This window comes from Balaenoptera acutorostrata, chromosome 8 (assembly GCF_949987535.1).
Source record: "Balaenoptera acutorostrata chromosome 8, mBalAcu1.1, whole genome shotgun sequence".
Taxonomy (NCBI): Eukaryota; Metazoa; Chordata; class Mammalia; order Artiodactyla; family Balaenopteridae; genus Balaenoptera; species Balaenoptera acutorostrata.
The window spans coordinates 62,031,058-62,047,378 of record NC_080071.1 but is presented as its reverse complement, the minus strand read 5'-3'; the positions used below and the strand labels follow the sequence as shown (position 1 = coordinate 62,047,378).

The window sequence follows — 16,321 nt, the reverse complement described above, 5'->3', positions numbered from 1 at the left end:
GGTGGAAAGTGATCAAAACCTCAGGTTCACTTACAGCAAAAATAGGGACAGAAAGTAATTATTTAGTGCAACAGGGAAGGATTCTCTCTGACACACTTAAACTTACTTACCACCTTAGAAAGGAGGTTATGGGAGTTCCCTGGTGGCCTAGTGGTTAGGATTCTGGGCTTTCACTGGTATGGCCCGGATTCAGTCCCTGGTTGGGGACCTGAGATCCCGTAAGCCACACAGCACAGCCAAAAAAAAAAAAAAAAAAAAAAAAAGAAGTTACTTGCAGATATACATTCACAAGACATTTAGGATATACTTTGTAGGATTTTATTTAGGCCAAGTTCTTAGTACACAGCAACAATTAACTCGAAATACAATTTCAAAATTAAAAAGTGAGTGTTCCCGCAACTCATCTGGAGGTGGTTTAACGGCACACACAAGAAACGTTACTGGCGACAGACTGCTCCCTCAAATTTTCCTACACGGGCTTTTACTCAGCTCGTAACACCAACCCTCCCTCCGGGAGCTAAAAGTATAACTGACCAGATCACAAATTGTTTACATTCTTTTTTGTAAACCATCTTGTTAAGAAAGATGCATGGACACAAATATGATAAAAACTGCATTTCCATAGAATTCTGAAGTTGCAAAAGACGTTTCCATTTTAATGTGAAAATAAGCTTTTTGTCTTTTGTTTGATTTTTTACAAAAAACCTCAAGATATTTAGCAAGGATCATTTATACACAGCTAGGCCCTGTCATTTGTCAATTTTTTTTTTAAAGAATTATGAGATTCTCAAGAAATAGGAACAAAGATCAGCATAAAATAAACATAAGGTAATGAGCGCAATGCCTGTTTTAGAAGTGTTTTCTAATAAGGCTCTCTCAAATAAGGCTGTGCTGTGCTCTTTCCAGTGCCGAGACACTGTAACATTTTAGCTACATACACCTTATGGAAAAGACCATTTGTACTGAGTGTAGTTTTAAAAGGGTTAAAATGAAGATTACTTTCACTAATTAAGGCTACACTCAATACACTCCTTTAAACAACACTCTGAATGGTATTTATGGAGACATAGCATAGCTTTTCAAGTATCTTCCTTAAGACATCCAGTAGAACTTTAAAAGAAACATACAACACAATTAAGACAGTTGTAGAGAGAGTACCAGGCGCTGAGTCAGGAATTCTACCTTTGTTAACTAGCTGTTATTTGAAAAGGAAACATCTAAACCTCATCAGTAAAATAGGATTGAACTAAAATTTCTGAAATCTCATCTAGCTCTAAAATTCTATGACTCTAAGGAAATCATGTGAGGGAAATCATCGCCGTAACACTGATCAGGAGTTCCTGGCCAAAGAAGTTCAGAAGTGAACAGATGGGAAGTGATGCAGATCCCCATTCTTTTCCAAGACGTAGCGACCACCTGCCAGTTCCTCCATCAAACACTTTTCAAAGGGAGAGGTGGCCTTCAGGACATGCCATGCTGTCTCCACGGAGGAGAAAAGGTGGTAAGAAAGTACCAAAGTACCAGTTCTTAATGCAGAAAGGTCACCTGCTAAAAGCAAATGAGCATATAGGATAAAAGCAAACTACTATCATTTTGATGCCTCTCAAACAGAAAAATCTTCAGTAATATCAAGAGACTGCTGAGGAGCACAGCTACATTACAGAGGCCACTGTGAAGACACATAAAACAGTCTCTCTAGCTGGGTAACAAACAGTGGCAGGAGGGGAAAAAGAAAGGGAGGGATGAAAATGTCTCACCCAGTGACTCTCAGGAATGCAGCAAGAGTAGCGGGCCCTTAACCCTACTGTAGGAACAGCACGTGCCCCTGGAGAAGGTGGAAAGCAAGCAGCCAAAAGATGGGAAACACTGAACAAGACGTCTTAAAGGTTTCATATGTATTTCAAACACAGCAGGCTGAATCTCTGAAGTCTAGATTTTGACACATTGACACTTTTGGTTTTCAATTTATTGCCTAGGCCATGATGTCAACAAGGAAGTATATTTTCATTTACATCCCTATGGCCTTTCAAATAGTAATACTTTAAAAAAGGGAACAAACTCTTAACTCAACCCCCCCCCTCCTTTTTTTTTTTTAAGGAAAAAGGTTGTGGACACAAGTCAAAAACACTTCAAGAGGAAAAAGATTCCCTCTAGCCTGATAAAATGGTTGCTTACTGGTCAGCAGATTTTAGACTTGAATCATCTTTGCCACAATATTATGTAGCATGTAAGATTTCTGCACTCATTTAGAATTCCTACTACCAACCATCTTGTAGTGTCTAAAAAGATAAATGGGGGAAACTTAGAATAAAACAAATACTACCCTCACACACTATTAATAGCATGCAATCTATGAAATGTTACATACATTAAAAGTCTCCAATGACTTTAGGCCTGGCCCATCATTACACAGTATCCTTCCAAAACGATATATAGAATTCAAAACTATACAAAAATTTAAAATATGCAGAAAATCCAACAGGTGTTATTTTTAAAACAAAAAAATCACACACGTTAGTACTAAAAAATAAAGGAAAAATCAGCTGACCCATGGATCCCTCTGCGGCAGGTCTTCAGTCTGAAGGAGTTCACTGACGTCTTCTCGGTTCCCCAATCCAGCAGGGGTCCAACAAGCAAGCTGACCACCACCAACTCCTTTTGCACAATTGTCTTCTGGGCTTCTGTAGGTGTGAGCTGTGGGCACTATTTATTGGATTTCAAAATACCCTCTGCCTTATTACTCCAGTAAGTTTTCTCAGCGAAAAGCTATTTAAATAACTCTGAACGTCTAATTTCAAAACATTTTCCTAGTTACACACCAACACTAAGAAGAGTTTAACCTCTCCACGTATAGTCTTGGTTGCAGCCGTAATGAAGATGAAGGCTCAGAGGACACTCAAGGGCCATTACTTTGAAGGAAGACAGGGAATAAAGGGTGTCAAGGTGACCTAACAAAGCATGAAGTGTAATGTGTACTGGAGGCAAGTTAATGAAAACTAAATTCAAAGTGCTGGAGAAATCTAAAAAGAGCTAACTTGCAGTGTGTGAGAAAAAAACCTGCAACCATAAAACAAAAATCTTGATACGAAACACTGTACCTGGGTCTCAGTTAAATGGTGGTAAGTTTTCTGCTCTGATAACAGATTCACAGGTGGGATATTAACTCTGTCAACACCATCTGAACTCCCTCACACCTACTACACTTGTTCATTTTCCAATCAAGTTCCTCTCTCTGCACTACCTATTATGTTCAAGGCCCATGTTTGAAATATACGCAGCCTACCGCCTCTCACCTTTCCCCCAGCACTGGGAAGTCACCTGGCAAAGCTCTCTTCTGGCCAAGTCGCTGGGACTGATAAGGACCCATGGTAGCTTTGGCCCGTGAGCTGGTTTATCATCACAGTATTCACCTGCTGAGCAGCAAGGCCTCCTGGATATTTTTCAATATTTCTTATACTGATTACAGAAGAGATGATTAAAGCCATCTGTCTTCCAAACTCCACTGAATCTGAAGTTGTAATTGTGCAGATGAAAAAAAAAATACTTGAATAAGTATTTGGCCTTATACCACTTATCCCACTATCCTTAGTCTGAGAGATAAGGTTCAAATCCTTACCAAGAGCAGCTACTTCAAAAGCCAATCACACAAAATCAGGGGAATATTTACCTTTTCTAAGTGAGTAAACAACTCAGCAGCAGCTAACACCTGCCATAACATTCAGAGAGCACAGCAGCAAGCCTTTTATTCCCAGTGACTGTTTAGGCTTGAAAATAACTGCTATTTTTAAAAAAAAAAAAAAAAAAAAAAAAAAAACCTATTTTTCTAAATAGTGAAAGAAGTAAATAGTTGGTCGACCTCTAAGGTCCTACTCCTCAAAAGAGCACCTAAGGCAAGGGTTTAGGATGCACTTCTGCGGTTCAACCTCTCTGGAACCTCAGGGACCCTCGTGTCTACCTCTGCACACCCGCTTGAGCGCACGAGCCGGGCTGCACCCGTCACACCCCGGGGCGCACTGCCAGCAGCGGCAATGCAGTCTCACGCAGCAGCAGGAGAACAAAACCACCTTCAGAATGTTTGGAGATTCAAATCATTCTTATAATCTACGAACTGAGAAACATGAAGGGATGCAAGTCAGCTCAACACTAACTCACTTGGTGCACTCAAGTGCTGACAGAATGCAGGATTTACAGTGTTGAAGAGGAAATAAGCCATGTGAAACAATTATAAAAATGGTTATGTGGTATTTAAATATTGGTTCCCCCTCCTCATCCAAGTGGAAGGAAGTGTGGGGCTGGGGCACGCCCTGGGCCACGAGGCTGACCACAGGCACTGCAGATCATCCAATGCCACAGATTCCGCAGGAGGAGAACTCCCAAGCGTGTACAGGATTCCTGAGAAAGATCCCAGATTTCTTTTCTGAATCAGTTTTAACCTGATTTGTTTCACATAGTTATGCTGTTATACCTCTGATATATTCAGAAACGTCACTTTATTTCAGTCCAAACAGCTCAGCATAGTATAAGTGATGGCAGAAAGAGCCATTTGTTCCAACTCAGTTTGCTTTTTTGTTCTAATACTGAGGGATAAACCAAAAAAAAAAAAAAAAACATAAGTAGTTTTTGTCATTTGAATCCTTCATTCATTTCACTGGAGGGGAATCCCCAGGGCCTTTTGCTAATCTGGGAAGACCTGACTATTCCTGTGAGGGAAACACAGCCTTGCTGAGCTTTACTCAGAATAATGCATGATAGACTCCACATAATTCCCAGGAAAGAGCCCAGTCACTCCATTCATAACTCCTTCATACCAACCATCGTCATTCTTCTTGATGACATAAATAATGGCTCCTTCCTGAAAGGACAGCTCATCTTCCTTGTCTTTTGTATAATCATAAATTGCCACAACTAGAGAGGGGAGAAAAAGGATATGAAAAAGAATAACGTTCCTAGAAAGGTAGAACCAAATAAATGAACACCTATCCTTTCTGAACTTTTGCAGCACTTCAAACACAGTGACTTTCTAAACACAGGACCTTCCCTGCAAATTCTGTTTTCTAATATCCAGTCCTACACAGTGGAATCCCATCTTCAGGTTAGGTTCAAAACTGTATAAATGGCCAAAAATAGTATTTAGTCACACTTACTGTTCAACAGTCTCCCTGAAGAGATACAATCCCAGAATAGGGAAAGATGGCTGTTTCTTCAGTTGAGCTTGTGTTAAAGCACCATATTATGTAAAAACACATACCTTTAAACATTAGAATTAGACTAGTGCAGTGAGATACACTAGGAGAGGCCAGTGAGAAAATGAGAGAGACTGAGGGAACAGCAGACTTCCGTCTGCTTTCTCACACTTTCTAGAGCCTATGCCCATTCACTGAGAATAGTGGTTGAATTCCCACAGGTTATATGTGTGAATGACAGGCGTCTACTATATATATTCTTTCAAAACACATGCTGCATTATGCCACCAATTTAACATATCCACAGTAACAGACTAAAAGTGTTAAGAAAACCAAGGTACCCGTAAGCTCTCCTATGATTTTCATTACTTAAATAACTTGGTAAATGGGGACTTTCAATGATATCTGGGACAATCTCTGGTTCCTAAGTGTTACACTTTCCTCAACAGTTTAGTTAAATTGGGATACCCTATAACTTGCTCAGATCCACTTGAAGATTTATCTTTTTTATAGAAAGATCCTCTGTACCTTTATTATACCACTCAGAATTTCACTCAATAAATCTCCATCTATCCATTTTAAGAAGCATATATTGACTTTGTTTCCTATGCAACCTTAATCCTAAATAAATAATTAAGAAACAGAAACTAAAACAGGGACTTCTGATATAGTGCAATTTGTTTCAGTTAATTTGTTCCTGGCCTGCTTTAAGTAAAATTCAACAGCTTTCTTAAACTCTGAATATTTGCCATTACAGTGATCTAGGATGCCAGAAAACACTTTAGAGGGACCTAGAAAGCATTTAGTGTGTATTTCTAACACCTAAACAGATACAATTAAATGACATACAAATTTAAAGAGAACACAAGATAGGTAGAATACTTCGTATTTCTAGTCAATGTAGTATTTTTTAGCTTTTTTGGGGGGGTTGATAACATTCTTGATACTTATAGAAATGCAAACCCACTGAAAAGTAATTCACAGGAAAATATCCACAAGTCCTGTTAATTCTACACCTTCTAAATCTCTCAAACCCAAACACTTTTCTCCATCATCACACTCACCGCCCTAATCAGCACAGCAGTCTTTAAACTGGAATACACGTATCACTGTGGGGTACCTGAAGATTTCCTAAGCAGCATGAGTGACAGATGATTTTACAGAGTTTCTTTCTAGATCCTCAACTTTTATAAATCCTGCATCTAAATCTGATCTGCTTGAGATGATACCCTCTGTCAAGCATCAGTCATAAAAGTTCTCATTTCCTGTTTATCTTTCTCCTACTTAACAAAAATACAGTGATGTACTATGCTTAAGTATAAAACACCCTGAGTGCCAAAGGGATAATTCAAAATACCAGTGTGGTATTAAGAAAGAGAATTACTCCACTGACTATCCCAACCTTTTTGCAACTTAAGTGGCTCCCATTCTTCTGCTTTTAACAAAAGTTAAGGTGGACTTTAATGGGGTTATCAGATGACACATCATATAAAACATGATTTTTAAAGATAGAACATTATTTGATTTTTGGCAAATAACTCTGAAGGATTTAAAAGAACTGACAGTGCTGCATGAAAAATAATTCCATTTGCATCTACTTATTTATGTGAACAAGGTTTTCAGCCCCACTGCCTCAGCTGAGGCCCTAATCTTTTGCTTAGAAAGATACCCAACCTGGTCTTTCCAACTCCTATTTTTCTTTCTTTCTAATGCACACTACACTATTATCAAGTATCTTTTTTCAAAAATTAAAGTCCAAATACATGGGAACTTAACATTAACCTACTTAAAATCTTCCACAATTTCCCTCTACTATCAGATTTTTTAAAAAGAAAAAAATTCAAAACACCTCAGCCTGGTATTCAAGGCCTCCCATCATTAATTACAACTCACTTCCCTTCCTACACTCTTAGCTCACCCACCCCCTCCCTACAACCCACCCAGGTCCCCGCACAGGACATTACTCACCATGCCCTTTTGACTCAGAGGATTCCCTCTGACTGGATGGCCCTTCCTATCTCTCTCCTCTGCCTGAGAAACTCATACTCATCATCCAAAGCACATCACATATACCATGTCCTCTGAGCAGCTTTCTGGACTCCCCAGATGGAATTAACGGCACTATTCATTTTCTGACAATCATTAATGGAGCATCCATTCTGATGTTTAGAGATACAAAGATGAATAAGACAAGGGACCGTCACAGTCTTGTGAGGACAGAAGTGTTACCTGATAAATTACCATACACTGTTTATGCTTCTACCAAGAAGTTATGTCATTGAGCTAGAAAAACACAAGAACAGATGGCTTGATAGAAGAAAGGGAAATAAAACAGGCACTGACAAATAAGTCAGTTTGTCACAAATAATTTAACGCTAGTAAACGTTAGAGCCAAGACTCAATCCCAGGTCTGTCAGAGTACAAGAGTACAAGCTTAAGACAATGTTAAGAATGTGGGCTCAGGAGTTATGCCACCTAGTTCAGATCCCAGCTCTACCACTTACTACTTTACAGAACATACTTAACTTTCCTAAGCTGCTTTTTACTCAGCTGTATAATGGGTATTATAATAGTGCCAATACCTCAAAGCATCGTTATATTAAATGAGGCAATGTACACACGATACAGGGCCGTGTGTAGAGTAAACATTCTATATAAATATTAGCTGCTTTTATTACCATTAATAACTATTATGATATACTGACTCCTGCAACACAAACATCTTCTGTCATATTCTGTAACATAATAAATTATTTTGAACCTCAATTTCCTAGTTTGCAAAATGCGGAAACTAACTGCCTTACATATGTAATAAGTCTTGCATCATGCCAGGCACATAATAAATAAATGAAAATATCTTTTCTCTACCCAAGTTAAATAAAGATACTTACATATACAAATTATCTCCACTTGGCTAATAATCAAGGGTTAAGATAAACCTATGCAGTGGTTCTCAACCTTGGAATTATCTGAGGAACTTTAAAAAATTCTGATGCCTGGGTCCCATGTCCACTGATTCTGATTTAACAGGTCTGGAAGTGCAGACATATTAAACATTCCCTAGGTGACCCTAATATGCAGGCACAGTTGAGAACCAGGTCCTAAGTCTAAGACAGCAAACTAAGACTTAGGCAACAGCCTCAACATTTATGCACACTCAAACAAAAAGCAATCAAACATAAGCTGAACACGGTTATTTTTGTTTTGCCAGAAAGAGTAAGGAGGAGCTTATTTGATTTTCATGTTTTAAAAGATTTGAGCTTAACAGAGACTAACTTTGAAAAATATCTTAGGAAACAACTCAGGCATTTTCTTTTAAACTTTAAAGAGTTATTTGGACTGAAAATAAACTTACTTTCCTCTCTTACAAATCTCTCCAGATTTTAACATGTTCACCGAAGAGGAGATTTTTAACAAGCAAATCTCTTCATAATGCTTTTCTCTTAAGGACTCACTGAGCTGGTTTTACAGAGCTGAAAACTGTCATCACTTTGTCCAGGACAGTGTTAAAATCAGCTAAGGAGTCTGTAAAACATGTCAATGTCCAAGGCCATTGGACATTGGCACCCTAGTGTACCTTGGGCTCTTTTGTTTTCTTTTCTTAAAAGCAGCTTTATTAAGAAGTAATTTAGACACAGAACACAATCACTGAAGTGTATATTCAGTGAGTTTTCACAAACGTATGCACCCGTATACACGACAAATGAACTTCCACCACAGTCGCTCCAATGGCCATTGTCCCAAAGTTTCCTTATGCCCCTATGTAGCCACCACTGACCCCCCCAAACCACTCATCTTCTGAATTTCATTTAGATGGACTCATAACGTATGAGTCTTCTGTGTCTAGATTCTTTCATTAGCATAATGCTTGAGATCCATCCATACTGCTGTATGTACCAGGAGTTTATTCCTTTCCACTGCTGAACAGTGTTCCATTGAATGGATGGATAGCCCACAATTAGCTTATCCATTCACCAGTTGAAAAGACGTATAGGTTGCTTCCAGTCTTGGCTATTATGAATAAAGCAGCTATGAACAATCAAGTTCAAGTCTTTGTGTGAACATAATCTTCATTCCTCGTGAATAAACATCTAAGAAGGGACTGCCAGACCACCTGGTAGGTGTATATCTAACTTCATAAGAAACTGCCAACTGTTTTCCAAAGTGGCTGAAACGTTGCATTCTTACCAGCAATGTACACTGTACCAGCTCCTGTTTCACCACACTTTCTCTGACACTTGGTATTATCAGTGTTTTTAATTGTAGCCATTCCAGAGGTAAGTAGTTTGGTTCATTGCATCTTCACTTTGCATTTCCCTGACTAATAATGTTGAGTATCTTTCCATGTGCTTATTTGCAATTCATGTATCTTTTCTGATGAAGTGTTTCCAAACTTTTTTTCTACAAGTTGTTTGTCGTCTCCTGAGTTATTTTGCAAATATTCTTCCCAGTCTATATGGCTTGCCTTGTCATTTTCTTAACACCATGGTTAAAAAAGAAAAGTGTAATTGAATGAAATTCAATTTATCATTTTTTCTTTTAAGCTTCATGTTTTTTAATGTGCTCTCTACAAAAAGTTTCTCCTAACCCCAGAACACACAGATTTTCTCCTATATTTTCCTCTAGAAGTTTCATAGTTTTACATTCACATCCAAATACATTTCGAGTTAATTTTTGTGTATGGTGAGGTAATAAGGGTAGAAGTTCATGTTTTGCATATGGATATCCAATTGTTAACAGCACTATTTTTGAAAACACTATCCTTTCCCCATTGAATTACCTTGCACTTTCGTCAATACATATGTGTGGATCTTTTTCTGGATTCTTTTTTTTTTTTTCTGGATTCTGATGTATATTTCTATACTTATAACACACTGTCCTGATTACTGTAGCTTTATACTAGAACTCTGAAATCAGGTAGTTTAAATCCTCCAATATTAGTCTTGTTTTTCAAAATTGTGTTGACTAAACTAGGTCTTCTGCATTTCCATTTAACTTTTAGAATCCCCTTGTCATTTTCTGTAAGAATGACTGCTGGAATTTTTATTGAGATTGCATTCAATTTATAGATCAATTTAGGGAAAGACTGTCTCTTAACAATAATGATCAAAAAACATACTTTACTTATTTCAATTTATTTAAGGCCTTTATTAATTTCTCTTAAGTTTTATAGTTTTCATCATACAGGTCCTGCATATATTTTATTAAATCTATCCCTGGGAATTCCCTGGCGGTCCAGTGGTTAGGACTCTGAGCTCTCATTGCCAAGGGCCCAGGTTTGATCCCTGGTTGGGGAACTAAGATCCCACAAGCCACGCCCCACCGCCAAAAAAAAAAAAATTATCCCTAAGTTTTCATATTTTTGATGTTATTACAAAAGGTATTATTTTGTAAACTTCAATCTCTAATTGTTTGTTGCTAGTATATAAAAATGCAATTAATTTTGCAAATCAACTTTGTAGCCTACCGTCTTGCTAAATTTGCTTTTTAGTTCTACCAGCTTTTTTGTAGATTCCTTAGGATTTTCTACATACAAGATAATATCTTCTGCAAATAAACTTTATTTGATATTGTTCCACATATCTGTTGCTCTGTTTTTGGTCTTGGTTTTTTTCTCTGTGCCTCGTTTTGGATAGTTTCTAATGTCATATTGTCAAGGTTGCTAATCTTTTCTTCTAAGTGTCACTTCAGATACTATATTTTTCATCTCCAGAAATTCTATGTGGGTTTCTCTTTCTCTTTTTTAAGAAAATATATTCTGCTTCTCTCTCATGTGCATGTTTTCCTTTGCCTTCTTGGATATATGTGGCATTTATATAATAGCTATACCCGTGTCTGGTAATTCCATCATCTTGGTCACTTCTGGGTCTGTTCCTATTGACTGGCTTTGCTTTTAGGTATGAGTTATGTTTTCCTGCCTTTTTACATGCCTTGTAATTTTTGATTGGATGCTGGTCACTATGAATCTTACTTTTTGGTGCACTGGATTTTGTTGACTCCTTTGAACAATGCTGGGTTTTGTCCTGGAACTCAGTTAAGTTACTTGAAATCAGTTGGATGTTTTCAAAGTTTGCATTTAAACATTTGTTAGGGCAGTTCAGGGCAACCTATAGTCTAGGGCTAATTTCGCCCCACAACTTGAGGGGACACACTTTTGAGGCCTCTTCTCAATGCCGTGTGTATTACAAGGTCTTTCTATTCTTGCTGGTTCGGGAACATGAACTATTCCCAGGCCTGTTATTTCCAAGACTTTTTCTGCCTACTCCTTTCTGATTGTTCTTTCTCCAATCTCAGGTAGTTTCTTCACATACATGTACAGATCAGTACTCTGTCAAAGATTCAAGGAGACCCTTCTGCAGACACCCAGAGCTCTGTCCTTTGTCTTTGAGTAGTTACCTGTTCTCCATGGTCTCCCAAAACTCTGTGATCTCTTATCTTCTCTACTCAAGTGAGACTTTCAGGCTTATTGGGGTTCCACCCCCTTGCACTGTGGCCTGGAAACTGCCACTAGATAGCAAAGCTAGGACAATTAGGGGCTCACCGTGTTTGAGTTCCTTCTTTCTGGGACCATAGTCCACCAATGCTTGTTATCTAATGTCTGAAAACCATTATCTTTTATATTTTTTCCTGGATTCATTCCTAACTGTTTTAGGAGGGAGGGTAAATCTGATTACTGTTGCTCTATCTTAGCCAGAAGTGGAAGTCCACTATTCGTTAATGTAAGCTCCCCAGGTGATTCTAATGTGCAGTCAGTTTTGAAACCCAGTGAGTTAGTAGCTTTAACTTTCTTAACAGCAAACTTCCTTCAAGACAGCACACATTTCTTCTGAGCTGACTAGTCCTGATGACATTTGTAAGCCTGTGTCCCAAAAGTGTCGTATGATGGTTAGCTAATATATTCAGAGAAGCTTTTCACCAAAAGAAATGCCAAACACCTACTTTGCAAAGAAACTGAGAAACCATATTCTTTGGAAGAAAGTTTCATATGGAGATACTTAAACTGGAATATCTGATATAAGATGCCACAAAAGAATGCTTTAGGGACTTCCCTGGTAGTCCAGTGGTTAAGAATCCGCCTTCCAGTGCAGGGGACGCGGATTCGATCCCTGGTTGGAGAACTAAGATCCCACATGCCGCAGGGCAACTAAGCCCACGTGCTCTAGAGCCCACGCGCCACAACTAGAGAGCTCACATGCCGCAACTACTGAGCCTGCGCGCCACAACCAGAGAGCCCGTGTGCCACAACTACTGAGCCTGAGTGCTCTGGAGCCTGCGTGCCACAACTAAAGAGAAGCCCGCATGCCATGACAAAGAGCCCGTGTGCCTCAATGAAAGATCCTGCACACCACAACAAATATCCCGCATACCACAACTAAGACCCGATGCAGCCAACGTAAATAAATAAATAAATATTTTAAAAGAAAAGAATGCTTTAAAGCATGGGAGTGGGAATAACATAATTTGGAAAAATCATCCTCTTCCTGAGTCATTCCAGAAAAAAACCTATCTTTTTAAAATTTTTGCCTTATAGAAACCATTCATAAAAAGCATGTTCAACGGGAACAACATATAATCGTCAATAAAAATCAGTCACAGGATTTCACCGGTGTGACTTTCAAAATCATGAACCTTGTAAACTAAATTAATTAAAATATACAGGCTAATACAGGCCAAACTTTACTTATAAGTAAAAAATAAATAAGATTCTCTTCAGTACCAGCAAATTTCATTTCTGTGTACATAGAGGTTTCTTCCCATCCTTCCAGATATCCCTCTGAAACTTACCCTTTTCCAAGTAAGACCTTGGAGCCCACGGTGGGTCCTCTTCAGCATAAGGATCACTATACTCAACCACGGCTGCCTCTTCCTCTTCGTAATCTTCTGGAGGAGGAGGTGGTGGTGGGGATTCATCAAAGACTGGTTCTTCCACAGGTGGTGGTGGAGGTGGTGCATCTGAAACTAAGAATGTATCAAGCTGATAACAAAACTACACATTATGCAAAGCTCAGTGTTTCCTATCCAAGCTTCTATGTTCATGGAGTATAAACCTAGACTTGAAAATAATAATCTTTCAAAAAATAAGTAGGCAAGAGAAGTGCTCCCACCAACTATACTGTTCCAAATCCCCAAGCTTGACTTTCTCCTCCCTTTGGGTTAGTGCTGATGGATGCTGAATAAAGTTTAGCCAAAATGATTACTATTTTTTACTTAAAATGTTCCAATTACTCAGTTAGCACTTTACAATACATTATTTCATTTAATCTTTACCTTGGGAGGTGGTGTTTTTAATCCTCATTTATGGATGTGGAAACTGGCTTTCCAAGATTAAGTACTCCAACAGTAAGTGGAAGAGCAGGAATTTGAACTCCAATGCCTCTTATCTTAAAAGCTACACTATTATGGAATGAGATCAATTCAACAACTTTAAAGTCATGTTTCATTATTCATTCAAAAACATCAACTGAAAGCCTACTATGGCCAGCTACTATGCTCAGCACTGGGAATACAGCAGTGAGCGAAAGTCATGGAGACATGGACAACCAAACTTTCATTTATAATTAAGTGCAGTAAGTGTTTTAAGTCATCATGGAAAACAGAGCAGTAGACCACATCTCTTATGTGGGTCAGGAAAGGCTTCCTGGAACCTGAAGGATGAGTAAGAGTTAATGGCCCGGGGTGGGGGTAGGTATTTCATGTCAGATGTAAAGAAAAATAACAAATACAAAGGTAAGAAAGCAGGAGCCCTTCAAAGAGCTGACCAAAGTTCAGTAGAAAGAGGCATGAGGAAGCTGAACAGTACTAAGCAGAAAGGGCCTTGTAACAGTTTGAACTCTATCCAAAGAGCAATGGGAAGCCAGAGAAGGGTTTAAGAAGAATAACGGAATCACAGCTGCATTACTTAGCCCAGTATAACTGGTTCCAAATAATTCCAGACTTCGTCCAAACATCAAACTTAATATAGAGTAAATATCTGCTACCACAGAGTTATGTTCAAAATAATGTACTTGAAAGCTATAAAGATCATTCCAAAAGATAGGTATATGTCTTTCCAAGGTGAGTGTTTTGAAGAGGACAACATTCATTTGAATGTACAAGTCCTGCTATGTCTGTAAAATCAGCCACGGGCTCACCTCATATACAAAGTTTCTTATTTTTATACATTTTGTAGGTGAGAAAATGTATATGACTATGGAAAGAAATGAGAAAAGATCATCCTAAAAGGTAAATATTGCACACTGTGGTAAATATTGGAGGTGCTCATTGGGGTACCTTCCAATAAACAGAGGTAAAATAGACTATTTTCAGAAATTAGCAAACAGAGATGCAAAGGCACCTGAAAGAGATACTGAGCCCTCAGGCCAACAAGACTGGATTATAACCAGTTAAAATACAAGAAAGAAATGTGTCGTTACAAAGGGAGCATTTAGCCAGATATGGAAGCACACAAAAAAGGAGGGACTCAAAGTGTCTGCTCTGTGTCAGATGCTTTACTAAGTGCTGGAGAAATAGCCAGTGAAAACAAACAAGCAAAAATCCCTGCTCTCATAGAGCTTACATTCTAGTATTGGCAATGCCCATTTCCAAAGGAGCAGGAGTCCTAAGCAACAGAATGCAAGTATTTCTCTCCCACGACTGAGGCCATCCCTGTTATGAGATGCATGCATTAGGCTGCATCAGCCTGATGACATTACCTCCTTCATTGGTGTAATTCCCCCAGTTCAGATTCCACACCCGTTGTACAGCCTTGTGATTGTGACACGGTTCCTATGTAGACTGCTCACAAGAAGAGAACTCATCTGTCATACAGACTATGCTCACTGCTTTAGCAATTCCTCACTAAATACAGATACAGGCCTCCTGCTTTGTAGACATCAGTCTCCTCAGCTTCCTTAATGCTTCCCTAGGAGAAAACTCGACCTGTCAATAAAATTAGTTATCTGATCCTGTATGATTCAACACCAGACCACAGGCCAGCTTAAATTCACTGCCAATCTATGAGGCCTCTTGGGAGACAGACTGACAATTTGGTCCCCTGGGACCCACCATGGCATGGCCATTTTTACACCTGGAATCACAGGATTGGAAGAAGATTCTCAGGCTGGCCACAAAACCCTAAAACTCCAGTGACAGACCACTAAATGTCTGAGCAACCCAGAGAAAAGGGTGGGATATCTGGTGATTAAAGAGCACCTCCTCAATTAGATGTGATCTTTCTTTTTACATGTGCCTTATTTTATATTTATTTGTCTTCACTACCAGATTTCAAGTTGTTTGAAAGTAGAGAATTTCATCTTAATTATTTTATCATCCACACTAGCTGCTCATACAATGACTGTTCATAATATTCAAATATCTGAAGTATCAGTGAATGAATGACTATTCAGCCAATCATATATAAATGACATTTTATGCCTAGAATCTGATCTACAGCATAAAGAAGACATAAACTTACTATTTTCTTGGACTCTGGCCACAAATCCCATTAAAGGTAACTGAGGAGTTACCTGTAGGATGGAGGGAGGAGGAGGAGCAAGAGATACTGCAAAAACAAAAAAGGTGCGGAGGGTAAGGGGTAAGGGCAAGTTACATTAAAAGGAAAGGATACCACAATAAAACAAACATATAAGGAGGGAAACCGCTATGCATAAACATTTTACAAGCTATCTTAAGGATCCTCTTTTGAGGGATAACTCATTAACACACAAAACAAAGTATTAGGGAAGTTTTAAAAACTTACAACAGGAAGCATTTATCACATACAGATCTATTCTTACATACAATGGCAAATTATCTTTTCATGTCAATAGCATGTCTTCTCAAAAAAAGAATATCTTCAGATTACCATGAATAACTTGGTTTTCTGAATTTTACCTTGAAGGTTATAAGTTTAAATGTTCATCAATACAAGGGAAAAAACCATTACATGCCAACATCCTAATTTTATACTTTTCATTACTTCATTAAACAGGCAAAATTAATTGGTTTTCAGCCATTGATTAAACAAATATTCACTGACTTCCCACTAAGGGGCAAGCACTCTGCTAAGAGACCAATATCAAAACCATTCTCTTCGAGTCAGGTCTGTATCTTTACAATTTCTCACAGTCCCAATTCATACCACCTATTCCAGGTACACT

At 38.5% G+C, this 16,321-nt stretch overlaps 1 protein-coding gene across 25 annotated transcripts in view; it reads right to left on the bottom strand.

The window, feature by feature from the left end:
• Positions 1-2,538: 2,538 nt before the first annotated feature.
• ABI2 (abl interactor 2) overlaps positions 2,539-16,321 on the bottom strand; it is an 89,397-nt gene continuing 75,614 nt past the window's right edge. For 8 of the 25 annotated variants that reach the window (XM_007190556.2, XM_028168613.2, XM_057551010.1 and 5 more), the window contains 4 exons: positions 15,637-15,723; positions 12,969-13,142; positions 4,813-4,905; positions 2,539-3,508 (listed from right to left, as the gene is read on the bottom strand). In XM_007190556.2, coding sequence (XP_007190618.1) covers positions 3,315-3,508; positions 4,813-4,905; positions 12,969-13,142; positions 15,637-15,723 — 548 coding nt within the window. In that variant the 3' untranslated portion in view covers positions 2,539-3,314. Of the gene's footprint in view, positions 4,906-12,968; positions 13,143-15,636; positions 15,724-16,321 lie in introns of all 25 variants that reach the window. The other 17 variants (XM_007190560.2, XM_057551009.1, XM_007190562.2 and 14 more) reach the window with 4 other exon arrangements.